At 44.5% G+C, this 18,365-nt stretch overlaps 1 protein-coding gene across 6 annotated transcripts in view; it reads left to right on the top strand.

The window, feature by feature from the left end:
• The window catches only part of LOC125311259 (Kv channel-interacting protein 2-like), a 127,562-nt gene that overhangs the window by 97,496 nt on the left and 11,701 nt on the right, over positions 1-18,365 (top strand). The window contains exon 1 of one of the 6 annotated variants that reach the window (XM_048269142.1): positions 797-1,168. The exons of 3 other annotated variants lie outside the window; for them this stretch is intronic. In XM_048269142.1, coding sequence (XP_048125099.1) covers positions 1,063-1,168 — 106 coding nt within the window. In that variant the 5' untranslated portion in view covers positions 797-1,062. Of the gene's footprint in view, positions 1-796; positions 1,169-14,371; positions 14,508-18,365 lie in introns of those variants that run through there. 2 more of the 6 variants (XM_048269145.1, XM_048269149.1) reach the window with 2 other exon arrangements.

Genomic DNA, 18,365 nt, shown 5'->3' with positions numbered 1-18,365 from the left:
AAACCTTTAGAGCCCCAGGTTTTTAAAATATTTTATCCATATTATTTCTTACTTTCAAGCATACTTCTAAACACTTTATTGTTGACTAGTATTATTGTCCTTTGTGTATTTTCATCCTGCTTGCTGTTTCTATTGCACTTTCACATCAGTCCTCCTCACGTCAGACAGATGTACAAACTAAAAACTAGATGTACTAAAAAACGGTTTAAATCTATTCTATTCTAAGTCTTGAATCTTGAGTACAAGTTTGACAAGTTGCCTGCAAAGTATACAATTTGAACTTGAAACCGATGACCTTTACAAGTGTGTTTATTTATCTATTTATTATAAATTATAGCACAGTAATTACTCAGCTGTCACAATGGCTGTTTACACCACAGCCTCTAAATATCCTCAGCCTGTTACCTTGGAAACCACATTAAGCAAATCAATGAAGGTAGTGTCATTGGAAAGGGAGGGCATACTTCTCTTCTGTTTCTCCCTCTGTTGCAAACTCCCTCCCTCCCTCCCTCTTTCTCTGGCTCCCTCTCCCTCTGTCTTTCTCACTCACACACACACATACACACATGCGCACGCTTACTGACAATCACGGCTCAGGAGTGGCGAGTGGGACACACACGCTGTCGGATTCCTCTGCTCTGGGCTGTATTTGTGGAGGGGTAGCTTTCTTCAGGAGATCCCTCGCGCTGCAGGGCTTTTTTCTCCCTCCTCCTCCTCCTCCTCCTCCTCCTCCTCCTCCCTCTCTTCTTCATTTTCGTCATCAGCAGCTGGATCTCCTGTTGAGAATGCCCTGCCGGTAGGGACAGGCTGGCCCTGCCACCCTGGACTTGGGAACCCAGGCGGGGGGGTTGATGAGGAAGAGTGGAGCAAATCAGGAAATGGCTTCCCTGAACCCCATAGGAATTCTAATCTGAAAGCCTTTTGCTGTTGTGGAGTTTTTTTTTACTTCTCTGTTTTTTTTTTTTTCAATTCCTCATTGAACTTTTCTGAACTGATTGTCGGAGGACTTTGTTGGTGGAGTTTGCGTCCCGGGCTATGCCAGTGCGATGCCAGTGACCTGCCATGTTGAACCTGGACGGCCTCGAGGTGATTGCAGTCCTGGTGGTCATGGGACTCTTCGTCAAAGTGCTGGAGCAGTTCGGGCTCTTTGAGCCAGTCGGTGGGGAAGGTAAATCCTTCGAGGGGAGGGGAGGGGGAGATCTGTAACTATGCACTCGTGCATGTGTGTGTGTGTGTGTGTGTGTGTGTGTGTGTGTGTGTGTGTGTGTGTGTGCATGGAGTGTGCAGCTCGTTTGAGTCTGGGCTGCTTTTTATCCAGCGTGGCTGAATGCTTCAGGCCCCTAGTAGTTTTGTTTGTGCGGATGGGCACTGGTAGCGTTATGGCAGGATGATGGGGCAGGATTCCTGCTCATTCCACTGCAGAGCTCCGTCCTGAGGGGCTTCTCCTCACGGCCGTGTGGTCTGGAGGACGAGAGGAGAGGGCTGGGGCTTGGGTTACTGATGCAACTGTTGGCTCTGTAACTTTAGCCGAGTGAATCCCCTCTGTCTGTCTCAACCTTCAGTCACTGTAGCACCTCTCTCCCTTCCCTTCTCTTCTCCTCCCTCTGTCTGTCTCAACCTTCAGTCACTGTAGCACCTCTCTCCCTTCCCTTCAGTCACTGTAGCACCTCTCTCTCTCCCTTCCCTTCAGTCACTGGAGCACCTCTCTCTCTCCCTTCTCTTCAGTCACTGTAGCACCTCTCTCCCTTCCCTTCAGTCACTGGAGCACCTCTCTCCCTTCCCTTCAGTCACTGGAGCACCTCTCTCTCTCCCTTCAGTCACTGTAGCACCTCTCTCTCTCTCCCTTCAGTCACTGGAGCACCTCTCTCTCTCCCTTCAGTCACTGTAGCACCTCTCTCCCTTCCCTTCAGTCACTGGAGCACCTCTCTCCCTCCCTTCCCTTCAGTCACTGTAGCACCTCTCTCTCTCCCTTCAGTCACTGTAGCACCTCTCTCCCTTCCCTTCAGTCACTGTAGCACCTCTCTCTCTCCCTTCAGTCACTGTAGCACCTCTCTCTCTCCCTTCAGTCACTGTAGCACCTCTCTCTCTCTCCCTTCCCTTCTCTTCTCCTCCATGCCTTTCCTTCCTTCCTGACATGCACATCTACTGTTCAATCAATAAGACAGTGGAAAGAGCTCCTGAGTGTTTTGGTTTCTGTGTGGAAATTCTAGTCTAAGAGTGTTTTGTGTGTGTGTGTGTGTGTGTGTGTGTGTATATGTGTGTGTGTGTGTGTGTGTGTATGTGTGTGTGAGAGAGAGAGAGAGAGAGAGTATGTGTGAAACAATTAAGTTCAGTCAACAACAAGTCAAGTAAATAAAGGTAGTCTTTGGCCACCTCAGTTCTTTCAAGTGTGAATAAAAATAACTTTTCCCAGGGCTCCAGATTGACTGTGAGGACATCTGAGGCATACTAAGATCACTCTTCCAAAAGCATGGACCCTTTTCTGCCTCTTCTTTAACCTCACACACTCCTCTGGTTAAGGAGGACATGACTTTAACTGAATTTCCTGAATTTCCCATCCATCTTCAGCCAAGGCCCTTGTGCTGATAAGGGGTTTATCAGCTCCCAATCTCACTAACACTTTCATGAGAGGTCTGATCCTTATCAGAGTTGGTATTGACTGCCTGCCTGTTACACAAAACAAATGGCTGATTGGAAAGGTGTTTTTTTTTTGGTTTTTATTTATCTCTAAGAGCCTTTGTCTTGTTCTGGGTCTTTTTTTGCAGACTTAAAGGAAGCTTTGGTATTGCACAGCCATAATAACCTGACTAGAGCAATGCATACAGTTCAACAAACAATCCCTACATTGTGTTCTGGTGAAGAGGATGTTCGATATTAGATTTTTTGAAATGATAACCTCTCTTATCTGCATGGTGGAATGAAAAAGCTGCAGAGAGATAAGGCAGATGTGGGTGGTGGTGGTGGTGGTGGTGGTATGTGTCTGTGAAGTGTAGGGGTTCGGCTCACCTAGGGAGGGGGAGTAATGAAACAGAATGGAGGTAGCCTGGCTCAACTCAACTCAGTCTGACCCCCAACCCCCTCCCTCATTCATTTCCACCAACCCCCCACCCCGTCTAAACACTGATGTATCTTTTGGATCCAAACCAGTCCTCAAGGTGTGCCAACATGTTTTTCCTCTCCGGATTAAAAAGCAAAGTTCGTTTGACAATTCACTTTCTTGGTGTGCGTCCAGCACTGGCCACCCTGCCACACTGGAAGTGTTCGCTGGACTCGCATTGCGAGAGCATAGTAGTGTATTACATTTGCATCCAGGGCAATGCATAACTGTCCAGATACATTATGTAGAGGAGTTCCTGAACTGCAGCCAGGCGTGCCTTTGAGAGACGGTGACTGTAGTTAATGGCACATTTGCTTATGTCAGCCTCATTCATTTTCTACTTTTACTGTCATTCTCCTGCAGAGCGAGAGAGAGAGAGAGAGAGAGAGAGAGAGAGAGAGAGAGAGAGAGAGAGAGAGAGAGAGAGAGATGCAGCAATACACTATGTCAGTACCATCCGTGAGGGAGCATTCAGACTGTGTAGTTTAGATTGCTGAACTGACACACACAAACACACACAAAGAGAGAGAGAGAGAGAGGCACAGACACACACAAGCAAGCAACCAAGAACACAAACAGTGACAAATATCTTTCCTTTGCCATCCACTTTCCTATAGAGACCCATGTAGATACTGGTAATGTGCAAGGAAATAAAGCATTCCACTGAAACAGACAAAAAAACTCTGTATATTAATGCTGCGTAATTTGAATATTTGTCCTTGCCATTTCCTAATGCCTGGTTAATTTGGCTTTGTTCTGATTGTTGTTCTGAAGTTCTCTGGAATTAGACCCAGCCCCTTATCTCTTTAATCTCCCTCCATTGTCGTTCATGTCTCATTAGTGGAATTGCATTTTGCTCGAGCCCGATTCAACACAAATGGTCGATGTAATTTAGAGGCCGCTTCCAGCGATCCACTTCCGATGTGTTCCACAAACCATGGCAGACTGCAGAGGGATGGCACCGGCTGGCTCCTATTAGAGGCTCTCTGTACCACCTCTAAATGCCTCCCCGCCTCGGCTCATATTTCTCGTAATTTTCATCGCCAGGCATCAATAAACGGGCCCTTGGCTGCGCTACGCTCATTCATTTAGCATGCTCGGGCCTTGCCGTCTTCAGAATGCCTTTCAGATTCTTGTTAAGTTCAGGTTTTGGCATACCGTGTGGCATCCAAATGTAAAGCACTTTGAGCTGCATTCTGTGTATGAAAGGTGCTATACAAATAAAGCTTATTATTATTATTATTATTATTATTATCCAACCTTTGAAGGGTTAATTCATACACTACAGGCCATGAGTGGAGTGCTTTTCTAAATCGTTTCCATCCCCTGACTATCCATCTGGCTCATATCTATCCATTCGAGTTAAGCGATAGTGTTTTTCCCAGATAGATCTATTAACTCATCTATTGTGCATGATAAGATTAGCACTAACAACACTTGAGTGCATGAATCCATTCAGTGCATTATCTGGGCTGGTACTTCACAATGCCATCGCATATGAATGGCATGGTGAAGATCACTGTGCCAGGCTTGTCAAATACACAATTCAAGATAAGTAACTGCACAGTGATTTAGCAAACAGTGCATGTTCAGAATGTTCTGCTACATTTCCTATGTTAGGCCATTTACATGCTGGACCGCATCAGTGATTCTCACCAATGTCAATGTAAGAGCCTATACATGTGTGCATAGATAATACATAGACTTGTTGAATAATCAACCTGGCAACCAACAAAAAAAGTGTAAAAACTGAGATGCTTGACTGTCTCTCATCATCATACTCTAGTTATCAGAAAGAGGCCCACACCATCATCCCTCCAGGAGCAGCAGTTGGAGGAGCACTTCCTCATTTCTCCCTCCTCCCACACCTCCCCCGCTCTCATCTCATTTCCATTCATAAAGGACGGTCAAACTCTGGAGACTGATTCCCATTAGGCTAATGAGACCCGCAGTCACACATCCTCACCCCCGACACATCACCACCCACCACCCACCACCCAGAGCAACTAGCGGGGAGAATTGATGAACTCCTAACACCTCCAATGAAAGACCAGTCGGGGAGGGGGGACATCAGAGGGAGTTCTTTCAGCCAGTCAGTGGGCTGACACCGGTAATGTGCTTCTGAGAGGATGTTCCTCTGTGTTTGTGGACTGATAACTCAGGTGTTGCGTCTTTGCTGCCTCATTGCTTAAAGACCTCCCTCCCCGTTGAAGGACTCTTAAGACAGCAATAACATCCAGAACATTCCCTTTGCCGAGGTGAACCGAGTAATGACACAAGGGGCCAACTTTATGAGCCGAAAAATGACCCAGACTAAATGCGGTGATGAGCCAGATGCCCAAGCTAAAGTGCCGAGGACTGGATGTTCATGGGAGTGTCAGCATTTACATTTACATTTATTCATTTAGCTGACGCGTTTTATCCCAAGCGACTTACATATGTCAATGATATTACAAGGGCCATTGTCCCCAGAGCTACTCGGGGTTAAGTGCCTTGCTCAAGGGCACAACGGTTGGGAATAGAACCCACAGCGTTTCTGGCTACTACATGCTTGCCCAGCTCTTTAGCCTACTAAGAGCTGAAGTCTCCAGGAGAATCTCTCTAACCTTCTAGTTTTCTCTGTGCTGAAGTTTGAAAGACATCCGTGCACCACATACACCAGAAAGCCACTTCAAATCAATAACATTTACACTGCTCTGAGATTTGACTGTGAATCACAGTTTGGCATCAAGTTTTGAGACTATTTAATTTGTATTCAAACCAGGTCACACAAAAATATTCCACCCATTCTTATTTCTCAATATGGATAACTTGTAATGTCAGATCTGTGCGCAGTGATTCTATTACTTGGTGGCACATCTTTGCTGCCTCTATGCCAGCCGACTGCCTGAAGAGGGAGAGTATGACCATGTTAGCCAAGCAGCAGGGAGATCTGACTGACCACTGCGCTAAGGGATATCAGACACAGTGTGGCGGTCAAACAGCTCATTGACCTTGAAAATCTCACCTTCAGCGTTTAGGAAAATGAGCTTAACATGATTTCCTCACTTCAGCTTATAGTATTAGTGTAACACTCCCTTGTCCATTTAGTTTTTAGGGTGTTTTTTCAGGTTGGTGTGATTATGAGAGACATTTAATTATATCATTATATTATATCTTGTACAGCTTAAGACACTATGAGAGCGCTATGAATTTTTATGGAAGAGTATCCAAATCCAAGGAAAGCCACTCCAGCAATTTAAGGCTGATGCTAATGTCTTCACAATGCACCCTTTGCTAAATTGCATGAATCTGTCTGTTCAGCCATTATAGTGCCATCTCTCTCTGGTAGTAATGACAACCCAAAGGATATCTCCACTATTTTAAAGATGATTGACTCCCCATCATAAAAGATAACACTCTTGTCGATGCCCTCATGCTCAGTGCGGGAAGCGGTGAGTAATAGCCCCATCAGAGAGGCTTTTATTCTGCCACTTTGAAAAGATGGGTGCTGTTTAATCCCCCAGCGCTTGGTCGTGGTGTTCAGGGAGGGCTCAGAGTGATGGCTGTTGCTAGCAGACAAGGGCTGCAGGTTGTAAAAGGAAAGACAGATTGCCCTTTTGGTTAAGTGTGGTCTATTTGCACATGGACATGTCTTACCTCATCTTTGAAGCCTCCCTGAGCCACCGTCCCCCACCCCCATGACCCACACACACACACACACACACACACACACACACACACACACACACACACACACACACACACACACACACACACACACACATATACACACCCTGCTCCAGACCTTTTAATGGAAGCACTTGGCATCCGTGCAAAACTCCCTAAGTGTAGCCTGTGATTGGAGTTAAGTGAGGGTTTTAAATGTCGCGGTGAGGGCATCTTTCAGGCGATCCCGACCGTGACTGCTGTTCGTCGTTTTTACACTACCCTGCCACGGCTGATTTACTGTCAAGACAACGGAACTGAGGGCCCAGCAGAAAACCTATATAACGCTCTCAGTGTATGTGTGTGTGTGTGTGTGTCTGTGTGTTTGTGTGTCTGTGTGTGTGTGTGGAGAGGGGTGGAATCATGTGAAGTTACTCTCCAGTGGTTAGTCTGTGTATACAGCATGTCAGCCATGGCCTCCAACTCTCTGTTTACATACTGCAAGAGAAACACACGCCAGCTGCACTTGTGCAGATTACCTGGGAAGTGTTTTCGCCATCTATGTCCTTGTTTTGCCGGCACACGAGCGTGCACACACACACACACACACACACACACACACACACACACACACACACAAACACACACACACACACATATCTCCACTGCCACAACACTCCGTTCCTGATGCACAGCCAGAACTCTTGACACTCTTTCAAAGGCGACGGCAGCAGGGGCCTAGGAGACTGGCGTTCTCGGGCCTGAACTCTCTGTCGCTCCCTCTCCATCTCTCCCCCCGCGCACTACCATAGAGGTGCATTTCATCAGGCAGCCTCTCCTTCATCATTGCTGTTTGCTCTCTCTCTCCCACAGGGAAGTGGATGGCATTGTCAGTCTGTCTCTCCTCGTAAACTGTAGGCTGAAGGCCTGTGGGAGTTGATTTTCATTGGTCCTGCACATAGATGTAATGGAGAGGTTTTAATCAGATGCCGGTACTACTTTAACATCCTGAGGGGGATCATTCACAACTGTACCACACTCATTTCATCTGACCACACATGCATAACAAAAGTAATGACATATTTAAGGTAATGACATATTTAATTTTTTAATATCCCCTAGGTATGAAGTCAATCCTAAAGTTACAAATGACAATCTCTGATTTTTGAAAAGCCCACAGCCCACTAGTGTTATGTGCTATGGAGTTTTTGTGTTTTTTTTTCTTTTCATTTTTACTTTGTTGTGTTTTAAACTTCACTGAGTCATTTACAGTAACTCCCCTGGCCAGGCTTGTATAGGCAAAGTACTTGTATTGTTATATGACAATGTGTTGCTGCTGTCTCGTACTAATACGAATAGCAGTAATTGCAGTACCTCTTCACTGTCTGCTGGGGTGTTCTCCCTATTAAGCAGCTGTTAGAGAAGAGTGATCGCCTGTGTGTCAATGCTGCAGCAGGCTCTCTGTAAGCAGTAGTGTGATGCACAGTAAACAACCGCTACCAGGAAAATTGATGGGATGTCGTTCCGGTGCTGTTGAGTTTGTGTTGTCAGGTGCTGGTGGGAGATGATAACATATGGCACTGTAGGATGAGTGAGGAGAAGGAAGGAATAAAACAACAACAACAACAACAACAACAATAATAACAACACAATAGTGCCGTGCTTGTGGCTCTGGCAGGAACTCTGCGTATCCGGTGTACCAGCCCTCTGAACAAACAAAGGCCAGCTCTGACCTTCAGCTTCACTGCTGTCGGTTCATTAGTTTGAGCCCCTGCCATGACAAGGGATTCTCTCCGCGTCTCACTTTCTTTCTCATTCCTTTGTTATTTTTCTTTCTTTCAGTCTTCCTTCCTTCCTTTCTTTCTTTTTTCTTTAATCTGTCTGTACCTGTCTACTTGCCTCCCACCCTCTTCCCTCTCCTCTCCGTCTCCTTTGTATCTTTTACCTTCAGCTGGGCATAGTGCCCACTTACCAGCTCCAGCTGCCCTCTGGTCTGTGGCCTGTGCTTGTGAGCGAGCAGTCCGGTACAGTAGGCAGTGGGCAGCCTGCCTTCACAGTCACTTATTAATTAACCTTTTAGTTTGCCTGACTTTGAACAGCGCGATACTCGGAGGAGAGCGAGAGCCGCTGGGAGTTGCTAAGGGACAGCCTTTGTGAGCGTTTTGTGGGGGTTTGGCTGACTTTATCAGGAGTGCCACCGGTTGACCACAGCAAAGGCAGAGACTGCTAGGGGTGCTGGCTAATGCTTCACCTTCAGAAGGCTGAATTAGCCATTAGGTTTGTTTTGTTATGAGTGCTGTGAAATGTTTGTTGCATTGTTTTTGTTTCACATTGCACCATAGAACTGTTTTGTGCTAGTGTGCCCTTGTTTGTGCGTATCTGGGCGCGTGCGTGTGTGTGTGCGCGCGTGTGCATGTGTGTGCATGTGTGTACGTGTTTGTGTGTGTGTGTGTGTGTGTGTGTGTGTGTGTGTGTGTGCTTGTGTGTGCGTGTGTGTGTCTGTGTGTGTCTGTGTGTCTGTTTATGCAGGTTATGTGAGGGTGAGCAAGTGAGTGTTTTGCAGATGTTATCCTCTCTCAGATGACTGTATTCAGTGTATTTATAGTCATAAAAAAGCTTCAGTTGAGCTCATGGTGGAATAAAATAGTGTCTCAATACACATGCTCTCCTGCCTTATTCATGTATAGCTTCTCTCACAATTCCTAACAGAGCCAAACTGTACATAGGCTATGTTTCACTTTGGTAAATGTGAAAGTCAATGACAACAGTCATTGCAGCAGTGACCAGCTTAATATATTGTTGAGTCTTGCTCCTCTCCACTTTCCCTCTCTATATATATAATCAGACCTCATTATCTTAACAGAGTAGCTTTTGAATTATCTAGCTTGGCATAGACAGTAGATTGCACTCACATCTAATTTTAGTGCCATGTCTAAAGCAGCATTAGAATACACAACGTGAGTAGGGTACCAAAGAGCGAGCGTTACTCTCAGAGCTGAATCCAACCTAAAACACAGGGAATGTTTTCTTTTTTTAAAAAAACAACATGATGTGTTGCCTTTGATTTTCTTTCTGACTCAACTCCCAATAGTGTGATATAGAATGATATATTTTATATAGAATATTAGTATCTTAAGATAATCTCTGTGAAGGAATGGAACTCAAGATAAATTGACCATAGTCAATTGGTCACAGGAAACATCCCAAGACTCTTGGTGTAAAGGCTATACATTTTCTCTCACCAGGGAGGACACTTAATGTAGACATTGTTGAACAACTGCCCGGCTACTTCTTAAGGCGTAAGACAGAGTGACACAAACGAAGAAAAAATGAGCTCTGTTTTACTACAAGTCTGACTATGAAACATTAAATATGCAGGAGCAGAGAAAAAACAGGGGCCTTCGGCTAGAGATCTTCGGATGAAACTTTAATGTGCCAGAAGACAGTAGCCATTAGTCTATTTCGTCTGTGTTTTTAATGGCATGAGAGAAAAACCCCAGCCCGTCCAGACTAGACACACGTTGGTTAGGGTGATGATGAATCCAAGGAGTTCATGTGTTTAGCCTACATGCACCAAATCAACTGTCATGAGCTGTTATCTTTCATGATTTCACATAACTCAAGCTGATATATTCACAATATGGCTGGAAAAAGTCCAACTGAGTGAGTCAAATCATGGCTAATATCAGTAATGGATTTCTGACAGTGAGATGTAGGCATTAATTATGCATGATGCGACCTGACTTTTTTTGGGGAGTGTTGTCGGCAGGGGCGGAGTGGCAATCGGGGACAGTCGGGAGTTTTCCCGGACGGCCGAGGTGCGGGCCGGCCCATAGAGCTTTTATCGCAGCCGTGATTCGTACATGAGAAATGCATTTTGAATTTTCCGTGAAAATCTCTGAGATCTACACTTCAGAATTCAAAGAAGTCCAACCAATATTTATACCACTCGCTCACTGTCTATATGTCATTCATGGTTACCCTGCACACGCATCTCTCCCATGCTGATTAAGGCTAGCCTTAATTTTTTATCTTAATTCATTTTTGTCTTATTCAGGCGTTACAGAACTTTCATGGTCACAAATAAAAAAAAAAGACAATTTAATTTGTTTGTTTGTTCTTAGTAAATTAACGCAGGCCTAGGCTAGAATGGAGCAAAGCCTCCTGGTAATGGGGAATGTGTTTCTGGTTTATCCAATGAACCGATTGCAGGTCAAGTCTATTTACAGAAATGTAGGGGGATAAATGAGCGGCCCCTCGTCTAATGGCATGACCCTACAAGCGATCAAGTTCGAGGAAAACTACAGGATTTTTGACAGTCGACGGATTTGCGTGGTTGCTTGCTGTTTTACACATAGAAGGCAGAGAGAAAGGTTAGCGGAGCTAAAGCATTGACGTTAGGGTGACCAGACGTCCTGAGCAATTCGGGACACTCCCGAAATCTAAGCGTTTATCCCGAATCCCGAATCTGGCCCTAATTGTCCCGAAAATTATACTCAATCAGAACACTGAGTAGTTATTTTCTGATAAACATTAAAAACTGTCCTTAGAGAGGTTGAGTCGACTGCATGCAGCCCCCGACGGCAGCTAAGTGTCTGGATGCAGCCCAGGCTACTTTGTTTCTTTTTTGACGTTCTATAATTAGGCGCGAATATTCATTCAATCTTTATTTATTCTCGGAGGTTCATTGAGGGTAGTCCTCATTTTCAGTGAAGCCGAGATTACACAATAATAATGGAATAACAAGAGATATAGTATAATAATTGTGGAAAATAAAACAAAATAAAACAAATAATAAGATAACCTACATACCATTATAAAGGAGGAAGGGAAATAAAAATACAGAAAATATTAATAATAAAATAATAACAATAATAAAATAACATTTTCAGAATCAGAATTTTCCCGGTGGATTTTAGTGCCCCACTCCGCCCCTGGTTGTCGGTGATATTTTGCAGTGTTTTATCAGCCTCAGGCTGTTTATATTAACTCCTCTGGTGGGCCAAGAGTGGTCCAGTCCCTCTGGGAGAACAAAGTCTGCCCTCGGAAAACAAGCCGAGATGTTTATGCAATGGAAGGTTCCTTTGTACAATATCATCTGCTCGGCAATAAGAGTTGATAATAAGAATTCTTAATAAGAATTAGTGAGTCAGTGTGAAGTGAGATGAAATAGCCAGCTTGTAGATTGCACGTTTTATAGTTGCCTAATAGTCCTTTATAGTCGCCCGGAGAAGGACAGCAATGTGAATGTGTGTGGCCACTATGGGAAGATCACATTCCTCCAACTGGTCATGGCACATATGTACGGAGCCCCTAAGGGGACATGTGAAAAGGTTTTGCTTGCGCACTCAAAACTTTTATGTGCTCACATGAAACTTTCACGTGCGCACATGAAAGTTTCACGTGCGCACATGAAAGTTTCACGTGAGCACATGAAAGTTTCGCGTGAGCACATAAAAGTTTTGAGTGCGCAAGCAAAACCTTTTCACATGTCCCCTTAGGGGCTCCGTACATATGTGCCATGACCAGTTGGAGGAATGTGATCTTCCCATAGTGGCCACACACATTCACATTGCTGTCCTTCTCCGGGCGACTATAAAGGACTATTAGGCAACTATAAAACGTGCAATCTACAAGCTGGCTATTTCAAACTAAACTTTAGATTTTTTTTGCTCATGTCCCCTTATAGGGGCTCCATACATATGTCATAGTTATGGTGTTATGCTGCTTTCGAGATGTCTCGTAAATCATTGTACACTCACCCGTACAACATGTACCAATGAGTGGCTTCAGGAACGCCTTTCTCTCGAGCCACGAGGGGGTATTAGCAGGAGGCTAGTCATTGTTATTGTTTTGTGTTACATGTAGCCTCTAGCTAAACGGCTGGAAAACAAATTGTTACATTGTATTGCAGGCACAGCAAGACCGTGCAATGCATGAATTGGTGACCGGATTGAAGCAGCAATGTAATCTAGTGTGTAAGAGCATTACATCAACTTTAACATGACCAACACAGTACAAATGCAGAAAAATACATGTCATCTCATCTCAACTATGGGCGCAGCCATGTTTGTTGTAAGGTCGTACGTCCACCTCGGGGTACCCTCAAGTACTCCGAGGTAAAGTGGGCGTGCCTGCCCAAAATGCCGCAAGAAAGCTGGGTAATTTACACTTTCCAACTCGGGCGGCGGATTTACGAGACATTTATGAGACATCTCGAAAGCAGCATAAGTAGCCTACTTGCTTGTCTAACACACCTCTGTGCCTATTTGCACGTTAACTCGCAGGTATCATTTTCTCAGTGGAAACATTTCCAGTCCCTTACATTCATGAGAACTGCATACAGCCTTAACACAGCCTGGTCACTGATTTCCCCTACTCTTAGCCTATTCATTTAGTCCTCATTGATCTTGATTGTCTCACTATGGAAAAATTACTTTTCCCTGTTGGACATCTGGAGGAAAATGTCTCTCATTTATTTCTTAGTGTTAAGGCTGCAAAACTCAGAGCACAATGGAATAATAGGCTTTCTCTGAGAATCTGGACAGCTTTATCAGTGAGCTGAGAAACTTTGCCGAGACAGATTCAGATGTTCAGATGTTCTGCTTAATGGCACCGTGATGTGTAAATGATATGTATAACTTCTGATTACATTCAGTCTTGATCACTCAGGTGTCAGTGGCAATATGGCAATCTGTCTGGTTTCATCATAGCGTAGCTATAGTGTTTGACACAAAAGGCCCTACCTATCAGACTCTATTGTGAGTTTCAGATTGGAACTGAGGTTATCATTTCCTTGGAAATGATGAACAGCCACTTAAGATACAAAATGTGTTTTTTTTTTGTCAGACTTGTGTACATTTATATAACAGGGAACAGTTTTTGCTCATTCTACAGCTTTTTAATCCAGAAAAACAACATATTCTTAATTGACTGGGAAATGCTTTCCTGTCAAGATGGACTGCAGAAATGTACTTTAATGTGGTTAATGTCGGCTTTAATTAGAGCATTGCCCATAAGAGCATTCCAGACTGTTTTGACATTTGTAAACAAAATTGGACATTTCATAGTCTGTGTAAACCCAGACAAATCTCTGAGCACATTTAATTTTGTTCTGCAGATCCTTCTGGCCATCCTCCAATTCACAGTGATTTCCAACATCCCTAAAAACCCAGGATCCAATCACAACCGCTTATTCAATATGGGGTGGGCTTATATGATGGAATTGAGAACTGAGTAAACAACTGCATAACCTTCCCAGAGAGATGTATTTGCTGTACTTCCAAAAAGATTCGGTAAGAGTTTAATATACCAATTTAAATTTGATTAAGGGGTTACGCCCCTTGGAAATTGGAAGTGAATAAAGGGTTCTCTTGTGAAAATCAGTCGTGTGTCAGCCAGGCAATAAATTTCACTGTTGACCAACTCAAAAAGCCATGCCATTTAGCCAACAGGTTGCACAGCATTAAGTTAGAAGCTTAAAAGTTTAGGTCCTGCACAAGATGCACCTCCTATGTCATGGCTAAATTAATATTATAAATAATAAATATGTCATAAAGCCTACTGTGACAGAGTACCGTCACTACAGTTGAGTATGCCATACCAATGGGCCTGGCTCTTTGGCGTTGTGGTCAAGCCGCATGGTTAGTATCCTGGAGACCCAGGTTCAGAACCGCGTGGGGTCACTGCTCTCTCTCTTTGCTACATATGGTGTCAGAAGTGGGATGGCTTGCCGTGAGGTCATTTGCCGTAGAGGCTGGAGGTTAGTGGATGTAGTCCCTCCTGCACCTTTTGACTACTTGTGGAGTATGAGGTCATATAAAGGGTCTACTTTCAATCACACACACACACACACACACACACACACACACACACACACACACACACACACACACACACACACACACACACACACACACACACACACACACACACACACACACACACACACACACACACACAGAGCAGGGACTAAGATGAATAATTTATGGGAGGGCAATACATCCCCCCCTTGTGCATATTCACTTTTTTGTGACTTTTCCAGGATATGAGTTCTCTGTCACCAGTTAATTAACCCCCCAGGTGTCCAGGGGGGCTCTCGGGGATCTGCGGGCCTGTTGAATGAGATCTAAAAGCAGCACACTACCGCACCTGTAGAGAGGGAGGGAGCAGAGACAATAACCTTATCATACATCATTGTCTCTGGGGAGCATGCAGTAATAGACATGTTTTTTGGTTTCACCATCATAATGTCCATATCATCACATGTTTCTTAAGCACACAAAAGGAGCTCACCATATTAGTTGTGTGTGCTTTTAGTAGCCACAGAGGCTGAAGATTTGTGAATGTAGTCCCTCCACCTTTTCTCTCCTGTCAGGAGTGAAGCAGACTTCTTGTGGAGAATAAGGTCACACACACACACACACACACACATGTGCATACACACGTATACACACACACCTCAATCTCAAACCTGTGCTCTATCTGGGCCAGCTGCATGGACAGCCGCAATGCTTTGTGCCCCTTTACATGATCAGACAGGCGGGTGGCAGGGTGAGCGGGCCATCGCTTTCCTGACTGAATGACGAAGCACTGTGCCGATGAGCTGGGCTGGTAAACAGGCGCTGCGCGCACTTGTGTGTGTACCACCGCCATCCCGACAGAAGCGGCCCTGCTGCCTAATGCCATCATTAGCCATGGTTTGTGGGAGGGCATGCAGACGCCGGGCGTGACTCTAATGGAGATCTATGGGCCCAGCTGGGCAGGGCAGGTGTGTGAGGGATCAATAGAATGGGGAGATGAGTCTGTGTTGGCTGACGAATGCGGCAAAGAGGCAAATTATGGCTGAGATGGTTTTCCAGGTGTTTTACAATACATGATTTTTGTCAACGGATCAGCATGTCTGTCTGCTGACTTAATGATAATGATGGGGGAGTGTCTGATGTAGTGCCTGTGTGTGTGTGTGTGTGTGTGTGTGTGTGTGTGTGTGTGTGTGTGTGTCTTGACAAGCATATTTATAATTGCCTCAGACTCCTGAAATAGCATTATTAGAAAGACCTTTTTCTAAATATTGTCAGTCTATAGACCCAAATATTAAAATGTCCAAATGTTAAATAGAGGTTATACACAGAATAGAACTAGTATATAAAACTTAAGGACAAAATCAGGGATATTGATCCTGTACTGCCCTCTGCAGGATGTTATATGAACTATCACTTTAACAGAAAGTGTAAGGTGAATATCAGCAGTGACTTCTTGTCATGTATGGCGAAAAGAATTTCAGCACAAACTGCCAAATCAAGTTGTATCATATCGTATGGCAAACACAATTCTTGATACTGTGTTCTATAGTTACCCCTAACAGAATTCCTCTCTTTCATTCACACATTATACCTTCCTTCCATTGTCATTCCATGTCTTTTTGGTGCCATGATGACAATGTGTTAGATGGAGTTAGCCTGCCACCTATAGGCCTATCATTTTTAACAGCAGCATATAGATATAACCAGTGTGGTTCTATGTTATGGTGTGTTCGTGTAAAAGAATGGACTCCAGAAAATTCCATTGACAGTGTACTTCTTCAGCTTTTGTTAACTTATGTGTTCAAGTCAAGATGCCACAGTGGTGGCATTTGTCTGTGTTGACATAAAAGGGTCTTTCATCCCAGAATTGAGATTCACCTAGATTTTAAAAATATCCGCAGAACCTAATGGGTATGTAAATGGATTTTTTCACCACATGTACGCACGCCACACACACACACACACACACACACACACACACACACACAAAGGAAAAAGAATAAGTGCCATTTGTCAAGAATACCTCTTACCTCCACCACTTTAATCAGGTTTGGGAGTGATAATTGCACAGGTAGAAGTCTAAATTTGGGACCATTTAAATGGCTGTGACTTCACCCAGAAAAAATATTCCTCAGAATGACAAATATGGAGGGATGGACTAACTGATTTGACGCACTATGTGTGGAGGGTCACTGTGTTTGTTCTTGTAGGCTCTCAAAAAGGACAGCCAGAAGACATCCATCTGTCCGATCCACATGCATCATTAGACAAACAAACACACACACACACACACACACACACACACACACACACACACACACACATACACACACACACACACACACACACACACACACACACACACACACACACACACACACACACAAACAAACACACACACACACACACACACACACGCTCATGCACATCTGCACATATACACATGTGCTGTTACAAAGTCATAAACATGTTACCTTTATGTTTGCTTAGAAGGTCAAAGCTCTGAGTGGAATATTTACAGTAATATGCCCCAAATACAAGATGCATTTGTACATTTGACTGACTTTGTCTCATAACATACTAAATTCTTACTATTTATTACTACTAGTATCAAGTTATCCATTTTGCAAGAGAAGTATGATAATAACCATCATATGGTGATTTAGGAAATTGACTGTGACATTATTGCAGCTTGGTCTCATTTTGTGTGTTGCCTGGGCTGTGTTTTGCTGTAGGATAGAATAGGTAATGGACTTTTTCAGGTCATGTTTGTAACTTGAGCTATTTTAGGATTCCTCTCTGTGGTTGTTTACTGACTGATGGACAGCTAATTCTGTTAGTTCCATTCATAATTGCCGTAAATATGGAACAGTCTGTCCCAGTGGGAGTCCTATGACTGGGTTCCCGCAGGCTCTGCACTTAATGACTGCATGTGGAAAAATAAGCTGTTGATTCTGAGTTTAGGTGTGCGGCTGTTCTTGCTCTGTAGAAACTTGTGTTACATGCACACAGCAATGCAGTGCTTCAAATGTATGTGTGTGCGATGGTCCCATCGGCGACAGTTGTCATGATGGTCATCGGTCATGCAGCTCTAGTGCATTGCCCTTTTACTTTTTCTTTCTCTCCCTCTCTCCCTCTCTCTTTATTCCCCCCTTTCCCTCTCTCTCTCTCTCACACACACACACACACACACACACACACACACACTACCTCATTATATTCAGTTTGCAGGAATGACTGTCAGACAGGTCCAACCTTCAACCCACTTTCCCTATCTGAGCACCAGTGAGAGTGTAGTAGCCGTAGCCGTAGCTCTAACCGTGATATGTGACTCCCCACCATTTATGTCTGTAGAATAAGTGCATATAGTGTATATGTCACTTTGTGAAACACATGTGCTGTTGGAATCTCTCTCTGTGTGTGTGTGTGTGTGTGTGTGTGTGTGTGTGTGTGTGTGTGTGTGTGTGTGTGTGTGTGTATGAGTGAGTGTGTAGGGATAGTAGTAGGACTGGCCTGAGCCCCACTGCATGGGACTGTGGCCATCTCTGTTTTCTCAGGAGGGGGAACCGGGTCCCATCTGTGTGTCAGTCCGGTTCGGACTCAGCTGCCAACCTGAACAACCCAGCACCCCCACCCCACCCCTCTCTCACCCTCCTCTGTTCCCGTCCTGCTGTCCCCCTCCCCTGCTTGATCCCCTACTCCTCCTGATTTCCCAAACTTGCACCAAACACATCTGACCCAATTAAGCACGGAGAGCCAAGAAAAAGCAGGAGAGGGAACAGAGAGAGAGGGAGAGAGAGAAAAGAGAGGGAAGAGGG

Source organism: Alosa alosa, chromosome 18 (genome assembly GCF_017589495.1).
Source record: "Alosa alosa isolate M-15738 ecotype Scorff River chromosome 18, AALO_Geno_1.1, whole genome shotgun sequence".
NCBI lineage: Eukaryota > Metazoa > Chordata > Actinopteri > Clupeiformes > Clupeidae > Alosa > Alosa alosa.
This window is presented reverse-complemented; position numbering and strand designations above follow the sequence as displayed.